Source organism: Bubalus bubalis, chromosome 23 (assembly GCF_019923935.1).
Source record: "Bubalus bubalis isolate 160015118507 breed Murrah chromosome 23, NDDB_SH_1, whole genome shotgun sequence".
NCBI classification, from domain to species: domain Eukaryota; kingdom Metazoa; phylum Chordata; class Mammalia; order Artiodactyla; family Bovidae; genus Bubalus; species Bubalus bubalis.
The window spans coordinates 18,392,935-18,420,385 of NC_059179.1; the positions used below are offsets into that span (position 1 = coordinate 18,392,935).

The following is a 27,451-nucleotide window of genomic DNA, read 5'->3' on the forward strand; positions in this document are numbered from 1 at the left end:
GTTAGGGTCGAATTATTAATTATAAATGATTTTGATTGCTAGACTTAGGAATTTGGGATTTGTTTTTAAAAACAAAGTGTGGTTTTGCTGAACAGTTGGTCACATTGTTAAAGTAGTATTTTAGGAAGACGATCTGAAGACACAGTGATTGTCTTCAGGTTGCAGTGAGAAGAGATTGGAGACGAGCTTTCATTCCAGTTGCAATGTTGGATAGGGATTCTTTGGCCAGTAGTCGTGCTCAATAAAATTATTAATATTTCTTTACATGTAATATGTTACATACAGGTGAGTTTTAAGCCCTGGTGATTGAACATAATGACATAGCTGTCTTTTTCATTATGTATTTAATTTTCCTTGGCATTTTGTTGTTGATCTTCATGGCTTTTCTATGAGATCATGGTATAAATTTTGAATACATTTATTCTTTTCTTATTTGCCTTTTGTTAATGTCAAGCATAGCGCATGGGACATTCCTTGTTGCTATGCAACTGCTAAATTCAATATTTAATATTAATAAAACTGAGTGGCATTAAATTCAGTTAAGCAGAGTAGGCAAAATATGACTGAACGGTGTCTGATCAGTATCTGTGTGGTTTAATGTATTGTTGCAGACATGAGCAAGAGTAGTGACTTGTTTACAGTTGCTGTTTTGATCAAAATTAATTGTGGTTAAATCTTTGCTTTTATGACCAGATTTTTTTTCTTGTTTGATTATTTTTGGTCTTTCCCTTTTCCTGTTCTTTGATAATGTGATTCAATTTTTGTTAGTGTTTTTGTGTTATTGATGTTGTTACTATTCTTTCTAATTCTGTTATCTTTTGTAATTTTTAAAATTTTACCTACCAAGGCTTTTATTTGATTTTTTTCTTTCTTAGTATTATTTTTGCTATATTCACATTTTCCCTTTGAAGAATTTATGCTAAGCATACACATTTGGAATTTGTTATTATTTCATATAAATCCAGGTGAAAGCATATTAGATTTGCTCTTCAGAATAAGAGCCACCCATAATCCCCTTTAGTTATTTGCAGTGTGTACTTGGTACTTGCCAGATATTGAAACACTTTCATTAATATTTGTGAAGTTAGAAATCCATTTTGGGAGTAAGAGGGCTCTAGAGGCAGGCTACAGGATTTTTTTTTTTTTCTTTGTAAGCTAGTGTTGAAAATATTTAGTTTGCAGACCCAGGATAGGCAGTACTTAGCATTTCCTTCTCATTCCCTCACCACCACCTTCCCACCCTCAAAAACCTTAGCCCTACACTTTATCCTCCTTAGTGTAGAGAAAAGAGGACATAGTAATTTAGTGAACAGTGTTTTAATTACAGTGGGCAAATAATAAACAGGGTAGATATTTCCCATTTGTTTGAATGGGTAGTTTGGTTTTGCTAATGTCCTTGGAATAATTTTGATGGGAAGAACAAAAGAGAGTTGAAAAAAATTGATTGTTAATAATAAATGATGGGGAGGGAGGAGGGAGGAGGGTTCAGGATGGGGAACACATGTATACCTGTGGTGGATTCATTTTGATATTTGCAAATCTAATACAGTTATGTAAAGTTTAAAAATCAAATAAAATTAAAAAAAAAATAATAATAATAATAAATGAAAAACCTAGAATCTAGAAATCATGAAAATAGTATAGGAAAGTCAAGTAACTACAGTGTAGATGGTACAAACTCTAGGGTTTACCCTACTGAATATGATGACTTACTCTTAAGGACAGAGGAATCCTTTACAGTCCAGTGTTGCTCTTATAAGGAGGTAAGATACTGTTTCTTGGGACCATCTTTCTTACCCCCTTACTTTCCAAACTCTTTCTGGTGATTGTATTTGTGGTTAGGAAACGTCCCTGTTTGTGGGCCTCATGTGCCCACCAGGCTGTAGGATTTTAAATTAGTGGTTCCCTCACTTTTGAACATGGGGGTACTTTTTAATAATTAAAAAAAAAATTGTAAACCCTTAGGTGATAATCAGATTATGTGACAGAATGCATAGTGGCCCAAACTACGAGGAATTCAGTCAAACTTACATATTTTCTTAATTACAGTATTATTTCTGTACATTTGAAATGTGTACATTGAATGCACAAGACCATTTATTTCTTTCTTAAGGTTCATGCTTAAAGGACATGGATTTATAGACCTCTTGTTTTACTTACTTGAGCTCCAAATGAAGTCATGATACATAGAGTTTGGGAACTGCTGTACTAACCCATTATTTGTTGTGTTGTATGAAGGTACAGTTGGCTTCTCTTTTGCATTTTCCTCCTTACTCTTAATACCCATAGAAGACAGCAAGGTGACAAAGATATTTTTTAACTTGTTTTTCATTGAGTTAATCAGTGGTATTTGAGGTAATATATTAGAAAAGTTTATTTTTGTTTTCATTTTCTAAACATCTATGTATAGGTATCTTTGAATTCTCTTTGTCTCTCTTTTTGTGTATAATCAGTGGTTCATAAAGGGACCCAGTAGTTACTGTGGCAGTGTGAACTAATGACAAAAGTCTTTTTCTTTTTGTGATACAAATGTTGTTTTCAGTGAGGCTTTTCCTTCTTAAAAAACTGTTAGATTGAAGAATCTATTAACTCAGTTCAAATTCAGAAGTACGCTGTTTAGATTAACCCAGAACACTGAAAATTTTGAAGCAGTTTGACTCTTCATTTGGAAAGGTGCCTCTTAAAATGAAGTTTGAAAGTTGATGTAAAGAGGTATTTGGAATTTTGTAAGATGGTAAGAGACCTCATGAATTGACATTCCTTCATTGGTTATTTCTACTGTTGTTTTGTATTGTCCATGAATGGGTTGTGAATTTGTATTGAGTGTTAATCACTGACGAAAATGCAAATACTCCTTTTAGATTCGTCATTGACACTCTGCTCAGCATCCTTTCAATAACAATCTGGAGGTCCTGAGAATGGAAAGAAAGCACCATCATTTTTTCATGCAACTAGGTTAAAATTACTGTAGGGAATATTATTGTAATAATGAATTTTTTTCATCCTTTCAGGGTTTGAAAGTATTCTTGAAGGGCTGTTTGGACCTGCATTATTAAAAGATCTCAGTTTATTTAAAGGTACTCAAAATCTTTCTTTGGTATTTCAAATTCTTCCTGGTGACATAAATGTTATCTTGGTGACTTAAGCCCCAGTCTCCTTCTCCTTTTTATTCACAGTTTTATGTGGGATGACGCTATACCCATGTAAGCATCTTTTTGCATGTAGTTATCTGTGATAATGCAAATATATTTATGAATAAAGTATATTAACTAGTGAACAATTATTGCAGATAAGGAGCCTGTATTTTTGGTGTAGTTAAACCAGATAATATTTTTGAAATTAGTTCTCATTTGTTTCCTGAAAAATCCTCTTTTGTGACTATTAATTTGTTATTCCTACTATTTTTGCAGACTGTGAACCTGAAAGCATTTCTGATTGGACTTTTGATGAAAATTGTCTATTCTGTTGCTTGAGAAGAGATAAAGTAAAGGTAACCAAGAAACTTGTGAAACTTGTCTAGAGTGGTATTTTGTAGATTTTATTTTCCCAAAACTTGGTTACTTTGTTGGAGAATTTGTAGGAGTACAGATTCCATGTTCATTTATAAAGGATTTGATAGTAACTCGGTTTAGCGATTTAGACGGTTTCTAGTCTGTTGTTTAGTCTGTTGAGAAATCTATATCCCAACATGCAATGCCCTATTTATGTAGTTCACTAGACAGAATAATTAACTAGGTCTCAAACTGTTGTGTTATTTTAAATATGAAATGTAATTCATGTAATGGGAGTCATTTATACAGTAACAAGCACCTAGATCAAGTAGTTATTAATTCATGTAGACTTACGATGGACTATGGTTTATGCCGTCTTATGTTTCTTCATAATACTTGAGCATGGATGCTGTTTATATTCAGGTGTAGAAACTGGCTGTACCTTAGGGTTTCTCTTGTTTTATTGCTTTGTGTTAAACATAAAAAGAATTCTGGTTTTAGACATTAAAGTTGTTGGAAATTATTTATAATTTTACAGTCTTATGTTTCTTTTCATGGTATTTCTATTCCATGGAAATGTTTAAAGCATTTTTAATTCCTTCCTTTTCCTTGTACACTTCTGACTTCAAATCATTGACCAGGTTATATCAGTTCTTCTTTGTATTGAATATCATTCTTTTTCTCTTTTCACAGTCATCACCGTAGTTCAGACCATTAGCATTTTTCTGGGCTACTGAAATAATGATTCCTCTCTCTCAGTTTTTGTCAGTGTGTTAAACACTGGTACATGGTTAAACCCTTCTCCTCCCTGCCTTCCCGTAACCCTCACTCTTCAAGTAGTATGGAAATGTTAACCCACACTCAGTCTCTGGTGACTTTACAGTTGTCTTTGGGATTCATTAGCCTAATGCTCAGAGTCTCAGTACCCTCCCAGTTCGGTCCACTTCTCTTACCAATACTACTAGTCTTCTACGCAAAATTGTCTGATTTTGCGTCTGATCATTTATAGTAAACAACATACTTTTACCATTTGGACTAGGCCATTGCACTTGTTCTTTAAAGCTTGAAATTCTGCTTGCTCTGTGTCTTACCTTAACTCTCCTTTCTTATAAATGGTATACCTCTGCTCTTACTGCTGTTTCAACACTTCACACTGTTGTAGTAAATATTACACCAATTATTTGTCAATTAATATTCTGCTTTCTGTTATTAATCCTTTTCTGTGTTTGAGTCTTGTGTTCCTGACTACATTGTCAACTTGTGAAGACCACGGACCATGACTTATGCTATTTTGTACCCTTGCATATAGCCATTCTACCATTATTTACTATTGTTGGCAGGTTGCTTTAAATCAAAGCTAATTTAAGAGCATTTTAATGTTCTTCTTTTATGGCATCTTTTTCTTGCTTAAGTACATGAAAAAATTATTGCTGTGACTATCCAGGATGGTCTGTTTTTATTGAATTAATGAGTAAAGTGTTTTGAAATTTATTGTAGTTTGGAAAAGACCAGAAAATTAAGCAGCTACCAATGAAGTTTAAGTTCATCATTTTAAACTGTGTGTCTTTGTGTGTACATTCATATATGTTGTGACCAATTATTGAGCAAGTTATTTAATAGGCATTTTGGCAGTACAGAAGGAGCCAATGGTTGATTACCTTTTTTTTCAGAAGAGGATTGGGAGGAAAGCTCTTCTGTGGTCAATAATAGAGTACAGTATATTCTTGTAATATGATTGAGTTTCCCATTGCTATATGAGGATAAAATATTTCATGAATATTTTTAGAAGAAAATACAGAAATAGCAAGGCATGGAACCATGTAGCATTTAACCATGTAGCAGCTATTCTTGCTGTTTGTAGTTCTATAATTTTTAGTATTCTAGTTAGAAAGAATATTTGTTTGAAAGGCCAGCTAGATTTGGGAAAGGTAGTCTTCTCCATTAGACATTTCACTACCTGTCTTTGGCATTTGTTTTTATCAGAGACAGCCGTAGTGTCTGTGTATTTGAACACAGAGAGAGCCTAGAAAACAACTTGTCAGATACATAGCTTTAGTTGTGTTAGATTGAAAGTGATTGTGTTGAAACTCTTCCAGACATTTGTGCATCTTATCTGAGAAGGAGTAGATCTGGAAGTTAATTATACCTACGTTGGGTTGAGACTTGGCTGACTTTGGTGGTGGTGGTTTAGTTGCTAAGTCGTGTCCAACTCTTGTGACTCCATGGGCTGTAGCCTGCCAGGCTCCTCTGTCCATGGAATTTTCCATGCAAGAATACTGGAATGGATTGCCATTTCCTTCTCCAGGAGAATCTTCCCGACTCAGGAATCGAACCCAGGTCTCCTGCATTGAAGGCAGATTCTTTACCGACTGAGCTATGAGGGAAGCCCGAAAGATTCCAAAAATGAAAGAAGTACGGGAGAGAGTGGTTAACAGCCAAGAAGTGGCAGCATAGAGCACAATATTGGAATTTTGATTTGAGGTTGGCATGGTGAGATGTCAGGTAATATTTGAAAAAGCTGTTAGAAATACTAGTCTGATATTTAAGAATGAGATGCAGGTTATTCCTAATTGTTTTTAGTTAATTTGATTTTCATTGGATACTATTAGAATGGATAAAATAAATACATTATTTACATTTACTTTCAAAAATACCTGCCCTTTCTTGGTGACTCAGTTGGTCAAAGAATCTATCTGCCTGCAGTGCAGGAGATCTGGGTTTGATCCCTGGGTCCGTCAGGGAAATCCCCTGGAGAAGGGAAAGGCAACCCACTGTAGTGTTCTTGCCTGGAGAATTCCATGGACAGAGGAGCATGGTGGGGTACTGTCCATGAGGTTGCAAAGGGTCGGACACGACTGAGCAACTAACACTTTAAAAATATCTAGTGAAAAATATGAAGTTGCCTTTTTGGAAAGTATAGCAGGAACTTACCTAGAAATTAGTAAAATGATTGTTCATCTACACTTCAGCAGTTAGAAAATATATTTTATATGGGAAAGGCAAGTAACATTTTTTTGAGCACCTACTATGTGCCAGTTACATTTATTTGCTCCCATTTAATTCTCACAGCAACATCCCTATAAAGTTAGTTAGAAAGTTGGTTAAAGTCATCCCAGTTTTACAGATAAAGAAATGGCAAGGATCAGAGTCTGAGTTATGGGCAAAGTTGCATAGCTGGGATTGGATCCATGTTTTTAGAGTACATGTATTTTGATTACAAAGCTAGAAACATGAATATGGAAAATGGTAGAGTAAGAATTAAGTAGTATTTGAAATTACTCAGTTTGGAAGAGGAAGAGAATAAGAGTGTAAAGGGGCATGAGTATATTTGAAATAGCCAGTCTCAGTTGTTCTAGGAGTCTGTTAATGACTGACTGTCTACCTGCCTGCCTTACTTGGCTTCTCCCTTCTTTCCTTCCTTTCCTGTTTGTTGGGCATGTAGTATATACTCTAAAATATGTACTAAATGAATAAGAAGAAGTCAGTGTACATAATGAAGTTGGAGAATTATAATATTATAGCTAACTGTTTTGACTGCTTACATACACCAAGTATATACACAAAAAGCTTTCTGTGTACTATACACTTATGAGGCTTTTATACTTTTTCTTAGCTTCTTTTTGAAATAATTTTAGATATATAAAACACTTGCAAAAATAATAAATTCCTCTATACCTTGGTTTCCCAAATTATAATGTCTTATGTAACCACAATACAATGATAAAAATCAGGAGATAAACACTGATAAAGTACTGTAATCTGCATACCTTTCAGAATTCACCAGTTACCCCAATAAAGTCATGTTTCTGGTCCCGGAGTCAATCTAGGACCACACTTTGTTATATGGTTGTCATGTCTGTCTTGTCTCCTTTAGTCTAATAGTTCTGTTTTTCTTTGCCTTTCATGACGTTGACACTTTTGAAGAATGCTAGCAGATTGATTTGTCTCATGGCTCCTCAGTCTGTCTGATGGTTCCTTATAATTGAATTCAGGTTATGCAAGAATTACACAGAACTGACGTGGTGTCATCCTTAGTGCACCATATCAGGAAACACTTGGTGATGTTTAATTTGATCACTTGGTTAAGATTGTGTCTGCCAAGTTTCCTCTACTGTAGGGTTTCTGCTTTTTTCCCTTTTGTGCTTGATAGGTATCTTGTGGAGACATACTTTGAGATTTTGTAAATATTTTTTTCTCATCATAATTTTAGCATCAATTGATTAATCTTCTCTGAAAAAAAATACTAGCATGGTGTTTACCAAATGATGCTTTCCTAGTTCTGTTATTTCTTCAAACTCTATTTGTTGAAATCTTACTGTAAGGAAGATGTTTCCCTTCTCTATTTATGTTTTTGTTGTTTACCTGTCAGTATTGACTTATGAATTCTTATTTTGTTCTTTGGATTATAATTTATTGCAATCATTATTTATTTTGTAGTTGTTTTACATTTGTCCATTGAAAGCCCATTCTGGTTGGCTTTTCATATTTTTTTTTTTTTTTTTAGCATGTTTCTATCAATCTTTACCTTTTTGCCCCAAAAACTGTTCCGCACTTATCTTTGCTTTCTCTATCAGAACCTTGGATTTTGCCAAGGAATCCTCATTTCTTTTTTTTTTTCTTTTAAACACCAAAAACATTTTGCTTTGGGGTATAGCCAATTAACAGTGTTTTGACAGTTTCAGGTGACCAGTGAAGAGACTCAGCCATAAATATACATGTATCCTGATGCTGGGAAAGATTAGGGGCAGGAGGAGAAGGGGACGACAGAGGATGAGATGGTTGGATGGGATCACCGACTTGATGGACATGAGTTTGGGTAGACTCCAGGAGTTGGTAATGGACAGGGAGGCCTGGCGTGATGCGGTCCATGGGGTCGCAAAGAGTCGGACACGACTGAGCAACTGAACTGATCCATTCTTCCTTGTTTTTTTTTAATTTGGAAAATTGTGTAAGGTAGCAAAACACTAGGTATACTCATTGTACTAGAACATCATTGCTTCTAGACCTCCTTAGTTGTCTGAGCTAGAAAATATGTGTGTTAATACTTGAATATATGTACACATACACCTGTATTTCTATATCAGAAGCTATCTTGTGATGCTGTTATTAATTGTAGGATTGTGTTGATAGCATGAAGAGCTGATCCAATAGTAGTGAAGGAGTACTGGAGAGAGGGAAAGAATTAAAAATTACTTTCAGTATTTCATATCCTTAAAAATGGACTAATTTTAAGCGATGAATCAGTGTATGATAATGGATATTCTTGTACTTGGCTGAGATGGAGATAGCTATTGTAAAGAGTTACATATGTTTTAATAACTAAGGATAATGTGAGATGGGATTTCGTATACAAATATGAATTGTTTATGCTCCTTAAGTTTATTATAAGGCTATTATTAGTGAGTTCAGTATTTGACAATCATGTTAGGAGAATGTTCTAAGAAGTTAGGACTTGTGGTACATTTTTGAAGAATATATAGGTCTGGATAGACAGACACAGGAGAGGCAGAGAATTTATTTTTGTAAGTAACCAGCAATAAGATTGGAGTAAGTCAAGAAGATCCCCTGGAGAAGGAAATGGCACCCACTCCAGTATTCTTGCCTGGAAAATCCTATGGATGGAGGAACCTGGCGGTCTACAGTCCATGGGGTCACAAAGAGGCGGACTAGACTGAGCGACTTCACTTTGACTTTTCACTTTCAAGATTCTCTCTCTTTCAGTGCCCATCTGTTCTCAGGAATCCTGTAACTAGATACTTTTCATGCCTATTATTAGCCTGTCATGTTGTGTTTACTTTGAACATTTCGTCATTTCCTCTTTTGTGAGTATGCACTAATTAGAAGTTTTAGAGATATCCTTCTTACATTTTAATTTTTATTTCAGTTTTAGCACATTGAAATTTATAGTAAGAGCAGATGCTAAATCTAAGTTATTATTTTCTCATTGTATTCTACAGCATGTATTTATGCTGAATGTATCAGTTTGGGCATATTCAACACTGCTGATAAAAACGTCTGTCATCTTGTCCTAGAGAACCACAACTCAATAAGTATTCACAGTACCTATTATGTAAATGGAACTGTGGAAGAAAAATGTATAAATATAGTGCTTGTCTGTTAGGACTGAGAAAGAAGAAACAAATCTGAGAAGTTTAAGAGTTATTTACTTAGGAGACTTAAATAAATACAGGATAAGTTGAATGAATACCAGACATTAGTACATGATTAATTACTTATGAAGTTAAGTGTACAAATGTAAATTGCAAGACCTAACCTTATTGTATTTCCAGAGGCTTTTATATATATTATTTTAAAAGATTAAGGAAAACCACTTGACACGGTGAATAAGTGCTCATCCAAGATTCAGTATCAAAGAGTTTTTTTTCTGGCCGGCAGGAGCGTGATTTGTGTGTATGCATGTGTGTGTGTGTGTTTTTTAATGTATACTCCCAGTCTGTGGGCTTTTTTCCCCTAAGACAAACATACAGATTCAGAGAAATCATTAACTGGAGATCAGTTCTGTCCAATATTATGTGGTTAGAATTAAGCAGATACACTAGTTATTTGGCAGATTTGATAAAAGTCTGATTCTTGGTAAACCAGAGTATACCAGAGAGGTATTCCTTGCATATGGAATATTGGTGGCTAATGAAATTAAAGGAGATTTAAATCCTCCAACCTGCTTTGTTGCTGTTGCTTAGTCGCTTCAGTCATGTCTGACTCTGTGTGACCCTATGGGTTGTACCCGGCCAGGCTTCTCTGTCCATGGGATTTTCCAGGCAAGAATACTGGAGTGGGTTGCCATTTCCTCCTCCAGGGGATCGTCCCAACCCAGGGATCAAACCCTGGTCTCCTGCATTGCAGGCAGATTCTTTACCACTGAGACACCAGGGAATACTGACAACCTGCTTGCCCAGAACCAAAGCTCTGTCATTGAGAGTAAAGTTCCCTGCTTCATTCTCATGTGATGTTTAAAAGGTAGTAGTTAGCAAAAGAAAAGTTTTAAAAACTATACATGTCTAACGGAAGAAAAACTAACAGCAAGTTCTGATTATAGATACTGGTGAATTAAATAAAATAGTAGTAAAAGACGCTTACTCCTTGGAAGGAAAGTTATGACCAACCTAGATGGCATATTCAAAAGCAGAGACATTACTTTGCCAACAAAGGTCTGTCTAGTCAAGGCTATGGTTTTTCCAGTAGTCATGTATGGATGTGAGAGTTGGACTGTGAAGAAGGCTGAGCGCCGAAGAATTGATGCTTTTGAACTGTGGTTTTGGAGAAGACTCTTGAGAGTCCCTTGGACTGCAAGGAGATCCAATCAGTCCATGCTAAAGGAGATCAGTCCTGGGATTTCTTTGGAAGGAATGATGCTAAAGCTGAAACTCCAGTCCTTTGGCCACCTCATGTGAAGAGTTGACTCGTTGGAAAAGACTCTGATGCTGGGAGGGATTGGGGGCAGGAGGAGAAGGAGATGACAGAGGATGAGATTGCTGCATGGCATCACCGACTTGATGGACATGAGTTTGAGTGAACTCTGGGAGTTGGTGATGGACAGGGAGGCCTGGCGTGCTGCGATTCATGGGGTCGCAGAGAGTCGGACATGACTGAGCGACTGAACTGAACTGAATAGTCATTTGCTTCTACTTGCACTTTAGGCTTAATTTCCATGTACAGTAATAACAGATATACTGATAAGAATCATTTGTGGTACGTTTATTGGACATTTTTAATACTGTATTTAACTCTTGATATGTAGGCAGGCTTCAAACTTCGTCATTTTCCTGTTCTTTAACCTATTGGTCTGCTTAACAAAATTGAAAATAATGTTGAAAGTGAAAGTCACTCAGTTGTGTCCAACTCTTTGCGGCTCCATGGACTATACAGTCCATGAAATTCTCCTGGCCAGAATACTGGAGTGGGTAGCCATTCCCTTCTCCAGGGGATCTTCCCAACCCAGGTCTCCCACATTGTTGGTGGATTCTTTAGCAGCTGAGCCGCCAGAGAAGCCCGAAGATAACATTGACATACAGTAAACATTGTATTAAGCCCAACAATTCATATTTAGTTAATGTAAAAGGCAGTAATTTACACAAAATAAGCTTTCTTTTTAGATAACTGACCTTAAAAAATACAGGCATGTAAAATGGTGGAGTCATTTTCCCTAAGACTTGATGGCATTTAAAATAATAAGCATAGGAGAGTGGCATTTAAATCAATGGGTTGCATCTTGTCAGCTCTTATTAGCTTATTGCTTGAAATGTCAGTAAGCCATTGGTAGTGGACATGGCTGTAGCTGTAGCTCCATGTTCTACTTGCATAGGTCTCTTAAAAATAATTATTACAAAACCTGCATGCATACATATGCTTTTAATTCATAGATTTACTGTGTGGTATGGATTTTTTTTAACACTATTTAAAATTTTTTTTTTTTAACACTATTTAAATTTGGAGAAAGTGAAGAGGAACTAAAAAGCCTCTTGATGAAAGTGAAAGAGGAGACTGAAAAAGTTGGCTTAAAACTCAACATTCAGTAAACGAAGATCATGGCAACTGGCCCCATCACTTCATGGCAAATAGATGGGGAAGCAGTGGAAATAGTGTCAGAATTTTATTTTTTTGGGCTCCAGAATCACTGCAGATGGTGACTGCAGCCATGAAATTAAAAGATGCTTACTCGTTGGAAGAAAAGTTATGACCAACCTAGATAGCATATTGAAAAGCAGAGACATTACTTTGCCAACAAAGGTCCATCTAGTCAAGGCTATGGTTTTTCCTGTGGTCATGTATGGATGTGAGAGTTGGACTGTGAAGAAAGCTGAGCGCTGAAGTATTGATGCCTTTGAGCTGTGGTGTTGGAAAAGACTCTTGAGAGTCCCTTGGACTGCAAGGAGATCCAACCAGTCCATTCTGAAGGAGATCAGTCTTGGGTGTTCTTTGGAAGGACTGATGCTAAAGCTGAAACTTCAATACTTTGGCCACCTCATGCGAAAAGTTGACTCATTAGAAAAGACTCTGATCCTGGGGGGATTGGGGGCAGGAGGAAAAGGGGACAACAGAGGATGAGATGGCTGGATGGCATCACCAACTCGATGGATGTGAGTTTGAGTGAACTCCGGAGTTGGTGATGGACAGGGAGGCCTGGCGTGCTGCGATTCATGGGGTCGCAAAGAGTCGGACACGACTGAGCGACTGAACTGAACTGAACTGAAATTTGGAGAACCCCATTACAGCGTGGGAATGGTCTTGAATTTTGACAGGAACAGCTCTAAAATGTTACCCATCAGTTTTGTATCACACTTCTTAAGTCTAGGCCTTCTTAACCTTTCCCAAGTGAAACTTGTTATTTTTTCTTTCATTACTTTTCCTAAGATGTTATGTCTTGAAAATAAGCAGCTATGTAAGTGATCTCCCCCATTCTTATTCCCCCCAGGCAAACTCAAAGGTGACAAACTTTAGAGTTAGAAAAGAAACTTGAAGAAATGTTAAATCTTTATTTTTTGTTTAAAGTTTAACTTTATTAACTATTTATTGCCCTGACAACTAACTACCATGCTCATACAATTTTGTTGCTTCATTTATTCAGTCCTTGCTGTTTCAGGGATCAGTAGAGCTACTTTGATATAGTTCTTAGAGAACTTTAATATTCTGTCAGGGATCAGAAAATCCAGCCCACAGTCTGTTTTTGTAATGCCTACAAGCTTAAAGAAGTAGTTTTGGAGGGGGAAGAATGAGGTGTTACAGAGACTGTATGTGACTTGCAAAGCCTTAAGTATTTACTCTCTGGCCCTTGACAAAACATTTTATTACATTTTGAGTATCTTCCATCAGGTTGTTGGAATTAAGAGAATGCTGAAATTTATTAATTTCCGTATCCTGTTTACTGCTCTCTGTGTTTTTCTTCCTCTGTGTATCAGAGCAACAACACAAGCAAATATAATTTAATGGCAAGAGAGCTAGGATTATAGAGAAGAGAGTAGAGAAACAAGGAAGACTTGGCTTGTGGAAGGAAAGTAGAGTTCAACATTTGTCCACCCGACTTTTTTAAACTTTTAACTTTCAATAATTGCACATTTATAAAAAAGTTAAAAGAATGGCACGAAAATTTTCGTGTGCCCTTTACCTAGATTGCCACTTACTTTGCCATATTTGCCTTGTTAATTCATTGTTCATCTTTCTGTTTCACAAATATTGCATATCACACACACCCGCATCTTCCTGAACCATATGAAAGTAAGTTGTAGACATCATATCCCTCATACCCCTTTCCTCCTAAGTATTTTCATGTTTATTTTTCTGTTTCCTAAGACTAAGGATAGCCACTTACTTAACTACACAGTACAGTTACCAAAAGTCAGGAAAGTTAGCTTAGATATATTGTCTAATCTATGAATCTCATTTAATTTTTCCCAGTTGTCCCAGTGACTTAATAGTTTTTTACCCACTCCTTTAACCCAAAATCCAATTTAAGATTATTCATTGAATTTGAGATTCATTACTCTTTAGTCTCCTTTGATCTAGAATTGTTCCTCAGCCTTTTATTTCTGTATTTTTAATGACATTTACGTTTTTGAAGAGTGTAGGTCATTCATTTTGTAGAATGTCTTAATTTAGGTTTTCGATAGTTCCTTCATTATTAAATTCAGGTCATGATGTTGTATCAGGAATATCCAGTGATATCCTTATCAGTCCATCACATCATGAAATACACACAGTGTCAGTTTAGTAAGTGATTTTAACTTTGACAAGGTTTATGCCCATTGGGTTTCTCCACTGAAATGTTAACTGTTTTCCCCCTTATAATTAATAAGTAATTTGTACATAGATACTTTGAGTGACTGCAATGGTTTTTCCTCACCAAACTTTCATCATTTCAGTTTTAGTATTGATGGTAGTTTTTTGCTGGATTAAGTTATTTTTCCAGTGATTTGAAAATAGTGATCTTTCTGACTCCATTATTTCTTCTATTAATAAATTGTTTAATTGGCTTTAAAAGCTGGCTTAAAACTCAACATTCAAAAAACTAAGATCATGGCATCCAGTCCCATCACCTCATGGCAAATAGATGGAAAAAGTGGAAACAGTAACAAATTTTATTTTATTGGGCTCCAAAATCACTGCAGACGGTGACTGCAGCCACGAAATTAAGATGCTTACTCTTTAGAGGAGAAGCTATGACAAACCTAGACCGCGTATTAAAAAAGCAGAAATGTCACTTTGCCAACAAAAGTCTGTATAGTCAAAGCTATGGTTTTTCTAGTACTGTACCAGTGTGAGCACCAAAAAATTGATGCTTTCAAACTGTGGTGCTGGAGAAGACTCTTGAGAGTCCCTTGGACTGCAAGATCAAACCAGTCAATCCTAAAGGAAATCAACCTTGAATATTCATTGGAAGGATTGATGCTGAAGCAGAAGCTCCAATACTTTGACCACTTGATGCAAAGAGCTAACTCACTGGTAAAAACACTGACACTGGGAAAGATTGAGGACAGAAGGAAAAGGTGGCAACAGAGGATAAAATGGTTGGATGGCATCACCAACTCAATGGACGAATTTGAGTAAACTCCAGGAGACCGTGCTGGACAGGGAAGCCTGGTGTGCTGCAGTTCAAGGGTTGCAAAGAGTTGGACACTGCTTGGCGACTGAACGACAGCACTGAGGAAGAGTTTTCTCTTCCCTCTGCCAGTGTGGAGTCAAGATTCTCTCTCTATTCAGTAGGTTATCATGTAGTGTCCTAGATCTGGTTAGTCAGGGCCTCTTCAAGCTAACCTCCCATGTCTTTTTGACATGTCCCCGTCATTTTTTGATCTTTTTTATCTACTTTCTATTACAGGATATTTGGTCTTTTCTGTGTTCCAAAACAGGTTTCTGTTTTTGTAGGGGGAATCTGGTTTCTTTGGTGAGGAATTGTTAATGCATATACCTACTTTTTAGTCCAAGTAATATAGCTTTATTGGCAAAGACCAAATGTTGTGCAATAATCAGCCTTATCTTCATTTATATCTAAGGATATAGAAAAAAGTATCAAAATGCCACCATTTCGTGGCTGTTGACATACCCAGTCAGAATGCTATGCAAAGAAGTGGATGGCAAGTAAAAGATACTGTTTTTTTTAACCTCCAAGTATGCTTCCTTGAAGAGAAAGATGCGTGCGTGAGTTTTTGGAAATGTGTCACATTTTTCTATGACTCTGAAAATGTAAGTAAAGGTCATTTGTTTGATTTCATGTGGTAGTTCAGAAGTCACAATTCAGTGATACATTCAGTATCTAGCATTTTTAATACCTGAATCTATTTTGAATGATTTTTATTGAGGTAATATTTATACATAATGAAATAAAAATTCATTTTAGAGTACAGATAATGGATTTCGATATGTGTATACAATTGGTAACTACCATCACAGTCAAGGTACGAGACAGTTTCTTCACCTTAAAATGTTTCCTCCTGCCCTTTTGTAATCAATCACTTTATTGGACCCACAGACCCCAGCAATCTTTATAATTTTATCTTTTCTAGAATTTTATGTTTTAGGAATTATAGGTATACAGTCTTTTATTTTTTACTTCTTTCACTTAGCATAACTTTTAAATATTTATTCCTGATTTTGTATATGACGTTTCATTTCTTTTTATTGCTAAGTAAGTCTCTGGGCGTGAATATGCTACTATTTATCCATTTTTTCTTTTTAAGTAGAATTTGAATTGTTTTCAGATGTTGACTATTAGGCTTATTCACATGTAAGTCTTTGGGCATGTATTTTCATTTCTCAGGGATTCTATACCTAGAATTGGCATTGCTGGGTAATATTGTAATCGTACATTTAACCTTATACTGTCATGTATTTCACCAAAGTGACTGTGTTTCTATCAGCAGTGTATGGGAATTCCACCGTTGCACATTTTGCCAACATTTTTATATAATTGGTCTTTTAAACTTTACCTATTCTGGTAGGTCTGTAGTGGTACCTCATTGTGATTTTCATTTTCATTTCTCTGGTGACTAGTGCTTTGAGCGTCTTTCTTTGTACATATCTCTGTGAAACACAGTATAAATTTCTTGCTTTTTAAAAATACTTGGTAAGCTGTAATAGTTCTTTATATATCCTGTGTAAAACCTCTCATCAGTTTTTTCTCTTAAAACTCAGGATTTTATGTCCTTTTCAAGAAATGTTTGCCTAATCCAGTGTCAAGCACAAGGAAATTTCATATTTTCTTCTGAAAGTTTAGTGATGTTAACTCTTACATTTTGATATATTATTCATATCTGGTTAATTTTTGTATATGTTGTATGAGGTAAGTATTGAGGTTTATTGTATTCTGTAAGGTAATCCAGTTCCAGCATCATTTGTTAAAAAGACTTCCTCCCCCTCTGCCTATGGAATTATCTTGGCATCTTTAGGTCAGTTGATTGTGTACCCTGTAGACGTGTTTCTGAACTTTGTCCTGTGCCATTAAACTGTATGTGTCTATCCTTACATCAATACTACAGTGTCTTCATTGCTCTATCTTTATAGCTTGAAATCAAGTAGTATGAATCCCATTTATTTTCATTTTCAAACTTGCTCTAGATCCTATATGTTTTTAACTTATCAATTCTTAAAAAAGACCTATTAAGATTTTATTAGGGTTGTGCCAAATCTGTGGATCAGTGTGGAGAGAATTAGCAGTATTAAACCTTTCGATTTATGATTATGGTTTATCTCATTTTTATGCACATCATGTCTTATTTCCCTTAGCAGTGTTTTGTAGTGTCAGTTTAGCATGAAGAATTTTATTTAGTGTTTCTAGTAGTACAGAAAGATAGTATTTTTTAGTTGTAGAGAAATGTTATAGAGTAAACCTATTTGGAAACATCTTTTAGATGTTTATTTCTTTGTCATTCCCCCAAATGTAATAAAATAAAAATAAATGATATGGATTACATATTTTTAGATAACCAGAAGCTTTAATACAGAATTTGAGGGCTTTTCTGTTGAAGAAGATCGCAGCCCGGTCAGTGTATCGTTTTCCTGCTTTTGGTGATGAGTCATACGACCACAGCGTGCTGACAGCTCGCCGCAGCCCCCTCTCCCTCTGCCTCTCCCTGCCACTCGCACAGCCCCTTACGAGGGGTTTCCTTAAAAGGACGCTGGAAAAGTGACATAAACTGGTGAGGCTACCAGAGAACATAGCAACTGAAAATGATGACATAGTTTTCCCTGAAAGCTGTATACAGAATTAAGTTTTACATGCACATACACACACATTGTTCATTTTCCCAACACTAGCACTTAGAAAATAAACATTTCATAATACTAAAATGTAAAATAATAAATATGTGGGAACTACGTGAGTTAACAACAGGATTTTCAGTTCAGTTCAGTTGCTCAGTCGTGTCTGCTCTTTGCGACCTCATGGACTGCAGTATACCAGGCCTCCCTTTCCTTCACTGTCTCCCAGAGCTTGCTCAAACTCATGTCCATCAAGTTGGTGATGCCATCCAACCATCTCTTCCTCTGTCGTCCACTTCTTTTCCTGCTTTCAATCTTCCCAGCATCAGGGTCTTTTCCAAGGAGTCAGTTCTTTGCATCAGGTGACCAAAGGATTGGAGCTTCAGCTTCAGCATCAGTCCTTGTAGTGAATAGTCAGGACTGATTTCCTTTAGGATTGACTGGTTTGATCTCCTGTAGTCCAGTAGAATTTTGAGATCCATTAAATTTTGAGATAAATGTAAAGCAGTTCCTAAAAAAAACGACTGGACATCTTTAAGGATGTTGCTTCTTCCTGAATTACTTTCTAAATATAGTGTTAATCAGATCAAAACATGTCTTCTTTGGAGAACTAGTGGTAGTGGGAACAGAATTGACTGAGTGATTTTAAATGCAGTCTGATGGAATAAAGGTTGAATAGCCAGGACATTTAGGAAAATATAAGCGACAAATGGAATTTGCCTTCCCAGATACAAAGACTTACTATAAATATGTAATAGTTTTTAAAGTATGAACTGATGATGCCTTTTTTACAGGTCCTTATTAAGGAGAGAGCTTTTAAAAAACATAATGACTACTCCCTACCCCAGAGTTACAGAATTGAAAGCTCTGGGAGTATGTTCTAGGCATGTATGCTTTTAAGAAGCTCGTAGTAGATTCTGGTAGGACAGAATTACCTCTGACTGTGAACCAACCAGTCTGCATAGACTAATTCTTGAATTCTGAAGGAAGCAACTCATAGTGATATAAATTCCAGTTCTGATCTCGTTTTATTCCTATTTAGTTCTGGGCCAAGAATTTGTTTGGTGAGGAATGATAATAAATGCAAAGAACAGTGGTTTTTTTGTTTAGAGTGTGTCATATCATTTTGTTGTTTTTGCCACACAATACATAATGTTTCCTTTTAGAATTCATGTATGAGGGAGGGGACATCACATGAATTAACTTCCTATCTCCTGACTATTGTATTAGCTTTTTCAGCTCTGTGTCATAGAAACATTTTTGTTCTCATTGGTTCATTTAATTTTGGTATGCTTAGCTACAGTGAGGGAGGATGAGCTACATTTTGTTTATACGTCATTGCTGTAAATTTTTAACTTCATGGCCAGATGCACTTGAAAAAAATACATGATTTTGTGCTGTATTTTTCATCTTTGGTTGTAATATGGTTAAGATTGTTTTAATTAAAACAACTATTTTGTGAAAATTATTTTTAAAGGACATATAAACTTGGAAAAGTTATCTTAAGGGCATAAAGCAAATGGAGAATCATTTGTTCCAAAAAAAAAATTCTGTTTAATCTTTGTAAAAACAAGAGTCTTAAGACATTTGAGCTATGACCCACTCCTAACTTACTTCCCTGAGCTCAGTTTGAGAGAAGCTGTACTCTGAACAGGAGGGGAAAACTGTGGGCATTTTTTATACATTCGGGATTCTTATTGCAGAAACTTGAATCCAGACAGATCAAGTAAAAGGGCCCAGGGCCCCCTTTCCTCACTCAGCCTTTATTGTGAGTGGAAGTCTACTGTAGACATAGCAGGCTAAGAATACTAGGCCTCAGTTGCTGGGCCAGGCCTCAACCAAGAAGGGCAAGTTATCTGGCACCCCCACTCACAGAGCACAGATGTCACTCTGAGAGAAGTGAGTCACTCTCCCAGCCCGCAGTTCCTGTGCAGAGTGTCAGAAAGGTTATTCCTAAGGGAGAGGTGGGCCTTAAGAATAGAGACCTCTGTAGCTCTCCTAAGAAGACTAACTTTATTTGAAACAGAGCTTGCAACAAGATGTTGAAAATTATGATCTTTGTGGCGAACAGTTAAAAGGAGGCTGGTAGTTCCTTGTGCTAATAGCAACAAGTGAAATGGCAGACAAGTTAGAAGTTTAAAGAGAGAACCAGAAAAATAGCAAGAAAGTGCCCTCCTGGGGTTGGAACAAGCCTCAAGACTGGCAACACCCTGCCCCTGCAACAAGGCTCCACTTTTATTGGATCAGACTGAGGTGCAGTTATTCTGTAGGGTGTGGCAAAAATAGTAGGACAATTAGTAGAGACTGTTATCTGGGTTGGGAAACCACTATAGGCAGATCAACCAGAAGATTACAAAGGAGACATTCAAGAAAAAAACTGCCAAAGGGAGCCAAGCTAAACCCATAGTTATTCCTGGTGGACAGAGACTGCACGCTCAAGACAGCATCCTCTGAGAAGTGGTATCAGAGGCTACACACTGCTGGGGAATTAGAGATAAAGACGGACATTGTGAGAAAACAAGAAAAGGGTCAATCTGTAACTATATTCTCTCCTAACAGTAGACCCCCAGAATGCATGAAGCAAAATGCTACGGAATTGAAGGGAGAAATAGACAATTCAACAGTAATAGATGGACACATCAGTAGTCCACTTTCAGTAATGGATAGAGTAGGCAGAAGATCAACAAACACGGAGGACTTGAACAACACTATGAATCAACTACATTTAGTAGATATCTATAGAACACTCCACCAAACAAGAGCGAAATACTCATTCTTCTCAAGTGCACACGAAACATTCCCTAGGAGAGACTATATGCTGGGCCATTAAAAAAAATAAATTTTAAAGAATTATACAAAGTATGTTTTCCAGTCACAGTGGAATGAAATTGGAAATCAGTTACAGAGTAATGTAAGTAAGGAATTCACAAATCTGTGGAAATTATAGCACTTATAAGTAACCAGTGGATCACAGAAGAAATCACAAAGGAGTAGAAAATAATTTGAGATAAATAAAAGCAAAACCAAAACATACCGAAACTTATGAGATATAGCTGTCAGTACTTAGAAGGTAATTTATAGCTACGAATGCCTACGTTAAATGAAAAAGCTTTCAAATCATTATTCTAACTGTCCACTTTGGGACTAGAAAAAGAAGAGCAAATTAAACCATAAGTAAGCAGAAATAAGGGCATGAGTAGAGCAGAAATAAATAGTAAAATAGAGAATGTCGTCGTAACTAAAAGTTGGTTCTATGAAAATGTCAATAGTTGAGAAACTCTTATTTAATGCCGATCAGAGTAAAAAGAAGATTCAAATTACTAAATCACAAGTGATACAGGGGAAATCGCCACTGAGCTTACAGCAATAAAAAGGATTATAAGAGGAGTACAGTTGATGATATGTATGCCAAAAGATTAGATAATTTAGATAAAATAGGTACATGCTTACAAAGACACAGACTACTAAAACTGGCACGAGAAGAAATAGAAAATCTGATCAGACATATGTTGCAGATTGAATTGTGTCCGCCTTCCCCCCAAAAAGAAAATGTTGAAGTTCTAATCCCTGGTACCTGTGAGTGTCAGTTGCTCAGTCATGTCCAACTCTTTGTGACTCCATGGACTATATAGCCCACCAGGCTCCTCTATCCATGAAATTCTCCAGGCAGAAATACTGGAGTGGGAAGCTATTCCCTTCCCTTCCCTTCTGGCATCTTCCTGACCCAGGGAGTGAACCTGGGTTTCCTGTATTGCAGGTGGATCCTTTACCATCTGAGCAACCAGGGAAGCCTTAAGACATTTGGAAAAGAGGTCTTTGCAGATGTAATGAAGTCAAGATGAACTTTTACTGGATTCAGTTGGGCCATAAATCCAATGACTGATATCCTTATAAAGAGAGTTGGAAAGACAGACACACATAACATAGGGAAGAAGGCAGTGTAAAGATGGAGGAAGAGATTGGAGTTATGCTGTCACAAGCCAGGAAACACCAAGGATTGCTAGAAACTAACAGAAGCTAGAAAGAGGCAAGAAAGGACTCTTTTCTTGAGCCTTCAGAAGGAGCAGGCCCTGGAGACACCTTGATTTTAGACTTCTAGACTCCAGAGCTCTGAGACAAGTACTTTTCTGCTGTTTTTAGGCCACCCAGTTTGTGATAGTAGTTACATTAATAATGTGTATAATTAATAATATGTGTGTTAGTCGCTCGGTCGTGTTTGAATCTTGGCAACCCCTAGCCCTCTAGGCTCCTTTGTCCATGGGAGTCTTCAGGCAAGAATACTGGAGTGGGTTGCCATTCCCTTCTCCAGGGGATCTTCCCAACCCAAGGATTGAACACGGGATTCCCGCATTGCAGGCAGATTTTTTACCGTCTGAGCTACCAGGGAAGCCCATATTAGTAATAGCCCTAGGAAATTAATATGACCCAGAACAAGTAGAGATTGAAATAGCAATTTTAAAATATTCAGGAAAAAAAAGCATGGCTAGTTCACTGATGATTTCTACCAGATATTTTTTTTAAAGAATACCAATTCTTCGCAAACTTGTCTAAGATATAAAGAAGGAACATTTCTTTATTCTGTGAGGCCAGTATTATTTGAAAACCAAAACCAGGCAAAGACATCACACAAAAAGAAAACTGCAGACCAGTATCACTAGTGTGTAAAACTACACACTAGTATAATCACAAAAAATCCTTAACCAAGTATTAGCAAACCAAACCTAACAATGTATAAAAACTGTTATACACCACCATTAAGTGAGATTTGTCTTAGGAATGCAAGGTTGGTGTAACACCACAAAATCAATTAATTTGTAATACAGTGTATTAATAAAATAAGTGACAGGAATCACATGGTCATCTAAGTAGATGCCTCCCAAATCTAATACTTATTCATCATAAAAATGCCCTGCAAACTGGAATAGCAGGGCACTTGATCAGCCTGACCTACAGAAATGTACAGCTACTATATCTGTGTTGTTGGTTAGTCACTAGGTCATATCTGATGCTTTTGCAACCCTATGGACTGTAGCCTGCCAGGCTCCTCTATCCATGATTTCCCAGGCAAGAATACTGGAGTGGGTTGCCATTTCCTTTCCAAGGGGATCTTCCTGATCTAGGGATTGAACCCACATCTCTTTCATTGGCAGACAAACTCTTTACAACCGAGCCCCCAGGGAAGCACAGCTCACATGACACCTAATAGTAAAAGACTGAACCTAAAATCAGGTAACCGCTTCTCTGGTGTTTTACAACAGGTTCTAGCTTTGGAAGTTAAGTGATAAAAAGAAACGAAAATTATCCCGATTATTAAAGAGGAAATAAAAGTGTGTTTGCAAATGACATGATATTATATGTAGAAAATCCTAAGGAATCTGTAAAACACTATTAGATTTAATCAGAATCAGCAGAGTTGCAGAATACAGCATTTTTTAAAAAAAAATAGTTGAATTTCTATATATTATCAGTGAGCAATCTAAACATGAAATTAAGAAAATTCCATTTACAATAGCATTAAAAATAAAATATTAGAAATAAATTTTAACAAATAGTGTAAGACTCATACACTGTAAATGATAAAATATTGTTGAAAGAAATTAAAGAAGATGTAGATTAATGAAAAGACATGCCATGTTCATGGATAGGAAGTCTCAATATTGTGAAGATGGCATTTCGCCCCAAATGATCTGCATGTTCCCTGTTCAGGACCCTAGCTGGTTTCTTTGCAGGAATTGCCAAGTTAATGATAAATTCATATAAAGATCCAAGGCACTCTGAATAGCCAAAACAATCTTAGAACCAATTGACAGGTCTTGCACTTCCCAGTTTCCAAGCTTACTACAAAACTGTAATGATAAACATAGTGTGTATGGGCATAAGAACAGATATATAGAGATTCACGGTACAGAATTGAGATGCAGAAGTAAACTTTATTGCTGGTGATTTTTCACAAAGGAAGTTGGACCCCTTCTTACACCATACAGAAAAATTTAGTTGAAATGGATTTTAGACCCAAAAGTAAGTCCTAAAATGGTAAAGCGACCCCATGGAGTAGCCCGCCAGGCCCCTCCATTCTATGGAGAACGTCCAAGGAATTCTCCAGGCAAGAGTACTAGAGTGGGTAGCCATTCCCTTGTCCAAGGGATCTTCCCAACCCAGGGAATGAACCCGTGTCTCCCACGTTGCAGGCAGATTATTTACTGTCTGAGCCCCCAGGGAAGCCCTTTTAGAAGAAAACATAGGAGTAAATCTTCACAGCCTTGGGTTAACCACTAGTTTTTTTAGATACAATAGCAAGAGCACAAATGGCCAAAAAGAAAAAAGACAAATTGGGATTCATTAAAATTAAAAAAGTTTTGTACTGCTAAAATAGTATCAGTGAAGTGTCAAGAAAGTGCACGGATGGGAGAAAATATTTGCAAATTACATATCTGATAATGAACTTGTATCCAGAATATCAAGAATTCTTACAGCTCAGCAATAAAAAGATACTTGTGGTGGTGGTTTAGTTGCTAAGTCATGTCCAACTCTTTGCAATCCCATGGACTGTAACCCTCCAGGCTCCTCTGTCCATGGCATTTCCCAGGCAAGAATACTGGAGTGGGTTGCCATTTCCTTCTCCAGGGCATCTTCCTGATCCAAGGATCAAACCCACAGACCTGTGTCTTCTACATTGCAGGCAGATTCTTTACCCCTGAGCCACCAGAGAAACCCCAAAAGATAAATAGCCCAATTGAAAACCAAGCAAACTGTATGAGTATGTATTTCTCTGAAGGAGATACTTGAATGGCCAGTGGGCTTCCCTGGTGCATCAGATAGTAAAGAGTCCACCTGCAGTGCCGGAGACCCAGGTTCAATCCCTGGATGGGGAACATCCCTCGGAGAGGGTGTGGCAATGCACTCCAGTATTCTTGCCTGGAGAATTCCATAGACTGAAGCCTGGTGGGAGGCTTCTGGGATTCACATAGAGTCAGACACGAGTGAGTGACTATCACTTTAATATTCAAGCAAACAAAAAGATGTTTAACACCAGTAGTCATTAGGAAAATAAACGCAAGTCTAAATCATGAGCTATCACTTGTTATGTATTAGGATGGGTGTAATCAAAAAATTACAAATATCCATGAGTATGTGGAGTGGAAACCCTCATTACTGTTAGAAATGTCAAGTGGTGCACATCTTCAGAACATGGTTTGACACTTCCTTAAAATGGTAAGGTAGTTACCACGTGATCCAGAAATTCCACTCCTACCAAGAAAAATTAAAATATATATCCACACAAAATTTGTACACAGATATTAAAAGCAACATTATTCATATCACAGTAGGCAAAAAGTAGAAACAACATAAAAGTTCATCAGCTGATGAATGGTTAAAATGTTTAGCCTTACAGTGGAATGTTATTTGGCAGTAAAAGGAAGTAGATATTGATACCTGCTACAACTTGAATGAACCTTGAAAACATTATTCTAGGAAAAAGAAGTTGGTCACCAAAACCCAAATATTGTTTAATTGTGTGAAATTTCCAGAACAAGTAAGTCTTATGGGGAGTGACTGTTACTGGATATAGGGATTCCTTTGGTACAAAAATGTTCTAAAGTTAGATTATGGTGATGATTCTGCATTTCTAGGGATATACTAAAACATTGGATTTTACTTTAAATGAGTGAATTGTATGGTGTGTGAATTACAAACAATGAAACTATTTACAAAACAAAATGAATAGACATGACTACAATTATTATGAACCAACTAAAAAGTAAGCTGTATATTTCAGAGTACAAATTGATAAAATTTGTAAATGTTTGAGTCAAGAAAGGACATGTAGCTCTTGCCTTACTGAATGCTTAGATTAGTTGCTCTGTGTTGATTTAGGTAGAAAGTAGCCTGAATGCTATGTTAAACATAAAGTGTAGATAATTCTGTTCAAAGTCAACTATACTGACTAAATATAGGGCTAAGGACACTTAAATAGTTACGCCATGTAATGTCTGATTTTTAAAAATCAATAAACAATGAATGGCATTGAAGTGTAATAATGCAAATAAGGATTTTATCAAACTCTCTAATACCTGTTCTTGATACATTTTAAATGTTAAATTTGTATCAAAATTAGATTGTGATTCATTTTCAAAAGTTACTTTCTTAATAATTTCCTTCATCCATAGAAGAGAGTGTTGGCAAAGAGAACTGTAATAAAGGTTTTTATAATGATTTGTAACACTTAAAATATTTTAAGAAATTTTAAACTAATGTGGCAAACATACAGTGTCTTACGGAAAATGTTAAGGAATCATTGTTTTAGTTTGAGTGTCCAAGAGAGTTCTTCATCGTGAACTATTTGCTTACAATGTATAATGTCCTTCAAAAAACATATTTTGAATTGGACTGTTGACACAGTTGAGTCATCATGGGGAAATCATGGAAAGTAGATGGCATATATCATTGGGTGTGTTTAAAATTTTTGAGGAAATCACTTGTGAATTGTAATGTGCCTTGAACGTTTACTTCCTTTTCATTGTGCCAAGGTATGTCACCTTTTCTTTTAGTATTTAGGGCACTTTAAAGTTTTCATGACACAACTAAGTGCATGTGTCGATGCATTGCAGTGAAGTAAATTATAGGCACTTGGACTCAAAATACGTACTTTTTCTTTATACTCTCTGTTTTCTGGCATCATAATTTACTATTTATTTATTAACTGCAAAGGTGGAAGTAAGTGCAAAGCACTGTCAGCCTAGACCAGTTCTTCTGCCATCTGAGAGCATATTCTGAGAGTCATCTAGAATGGCATTTTGAAACTTTGATCAGGACCCACATTTTTATATTACAAACATATTCAAGCATATATACACATATATATAATGTTGAAATGTTTACCCTTAAGATAGCGAAGTGTTTAACTCTTATAATCAAATGCATTCAATTTTTTTTTCCTAGTGCTAGTTTTGACCCATTAATTTCACAGCCCACTAAAGATTTGAAAGCTACCATTTGTAAAATAGTACTTTAGGGACAGAATTATTAAGTCAAGTACTTTATTTTTGAGTTTCTGTCCTAATGGCCCTTAAAAAATGTTTTGTGTCTGGAGAAAACACGTTATACTGGTAGGGCGAACATGATTCTCAAATGAGATTTGGTGTTTAAGATATCTTTTCGTGTGAGTTGGGTTGTCTGTAAACTGTTGCAAAAATATAACAAGAACCGATGTACTTGAATGCTCAAAGAAATTTTCCCTTTTTTAATTATAGTTTAATTGGAGTTAACCTATAAATTTAAGCAAAATTCATAATCAAAAAACACCCCAAATAATCTTTTATATTCATTTTGCTTTTATACTTTTTTGGTGATAAATACTATCCTGACTTGAAGTTCTAAAATATTTTAATTGTATTAAACTGATTTATCTGTTATTAACATTTGTCTTTGATTTTGGATCTCTGCTTTTGATATTGAATGGGGAAGGATTTTTGTGCAAACATTTCATCAAATATTTTTGCAGGGACACTTAGTCGGTCTGGATGAGCCAGCTTCGGGAGCTGGACAAGAAGCTCTGCTTAAACAAGAGCAAGCAAAAATCATTCGATTCGAGAGACAAGCAGAAGAGTTCCTCAATGCAGTCTTTTGTAGAAAAGGTTGGTTCCAGTGAAGAATGACATTTAGTATCTGCTTGTCTTATTTTAGTCTCCTTAATTTCAATGTCAGTTTTTAAAAGAGTTTAATTTAAACACATTTTTCTTTATTGATAG

General features: G+C 36.2%; 1 protein-coding gene across 16 annotated transcripts in view; it reads left to right on the plus strand.

Moving 5' to 3' along the window:
* LCOR (ligand dependent nuclear receptor corepressor) overlaps positions 1 to 27,451 on the plus strand; it is a 133,971-nt gene that overhangs the window by 59,077 nt on the left and 47,443 nt on the right. For 9 of the 16 annotated variants that reach the window (XM_044935039.2, XM_044935040.2, XM_044935041.2 and 6 more), the window contains 3 exons: positions 3,012 to 3,077; positions 3,411 to 3,490; positions 27,205 to 27,337. In XM_044935039.2, the coding sequence (XP_044790974.1) occupies positions 3,012 to 3,077; positions 3,411 to 3,490; positions 27,205 to 27,337 (279 nt within the window). The remainder of the gene's footprint in view (positions 1 to 3,011; positions 3,078 to 3,410; positions 3,491 to 27,204; positions 27,338 to 27,451) is intronic. The other 7 variants (XM_044935047.2, XM_044935053.2, XM_044935048.2 and 4 more) reach the window with 2 other exon arrangements.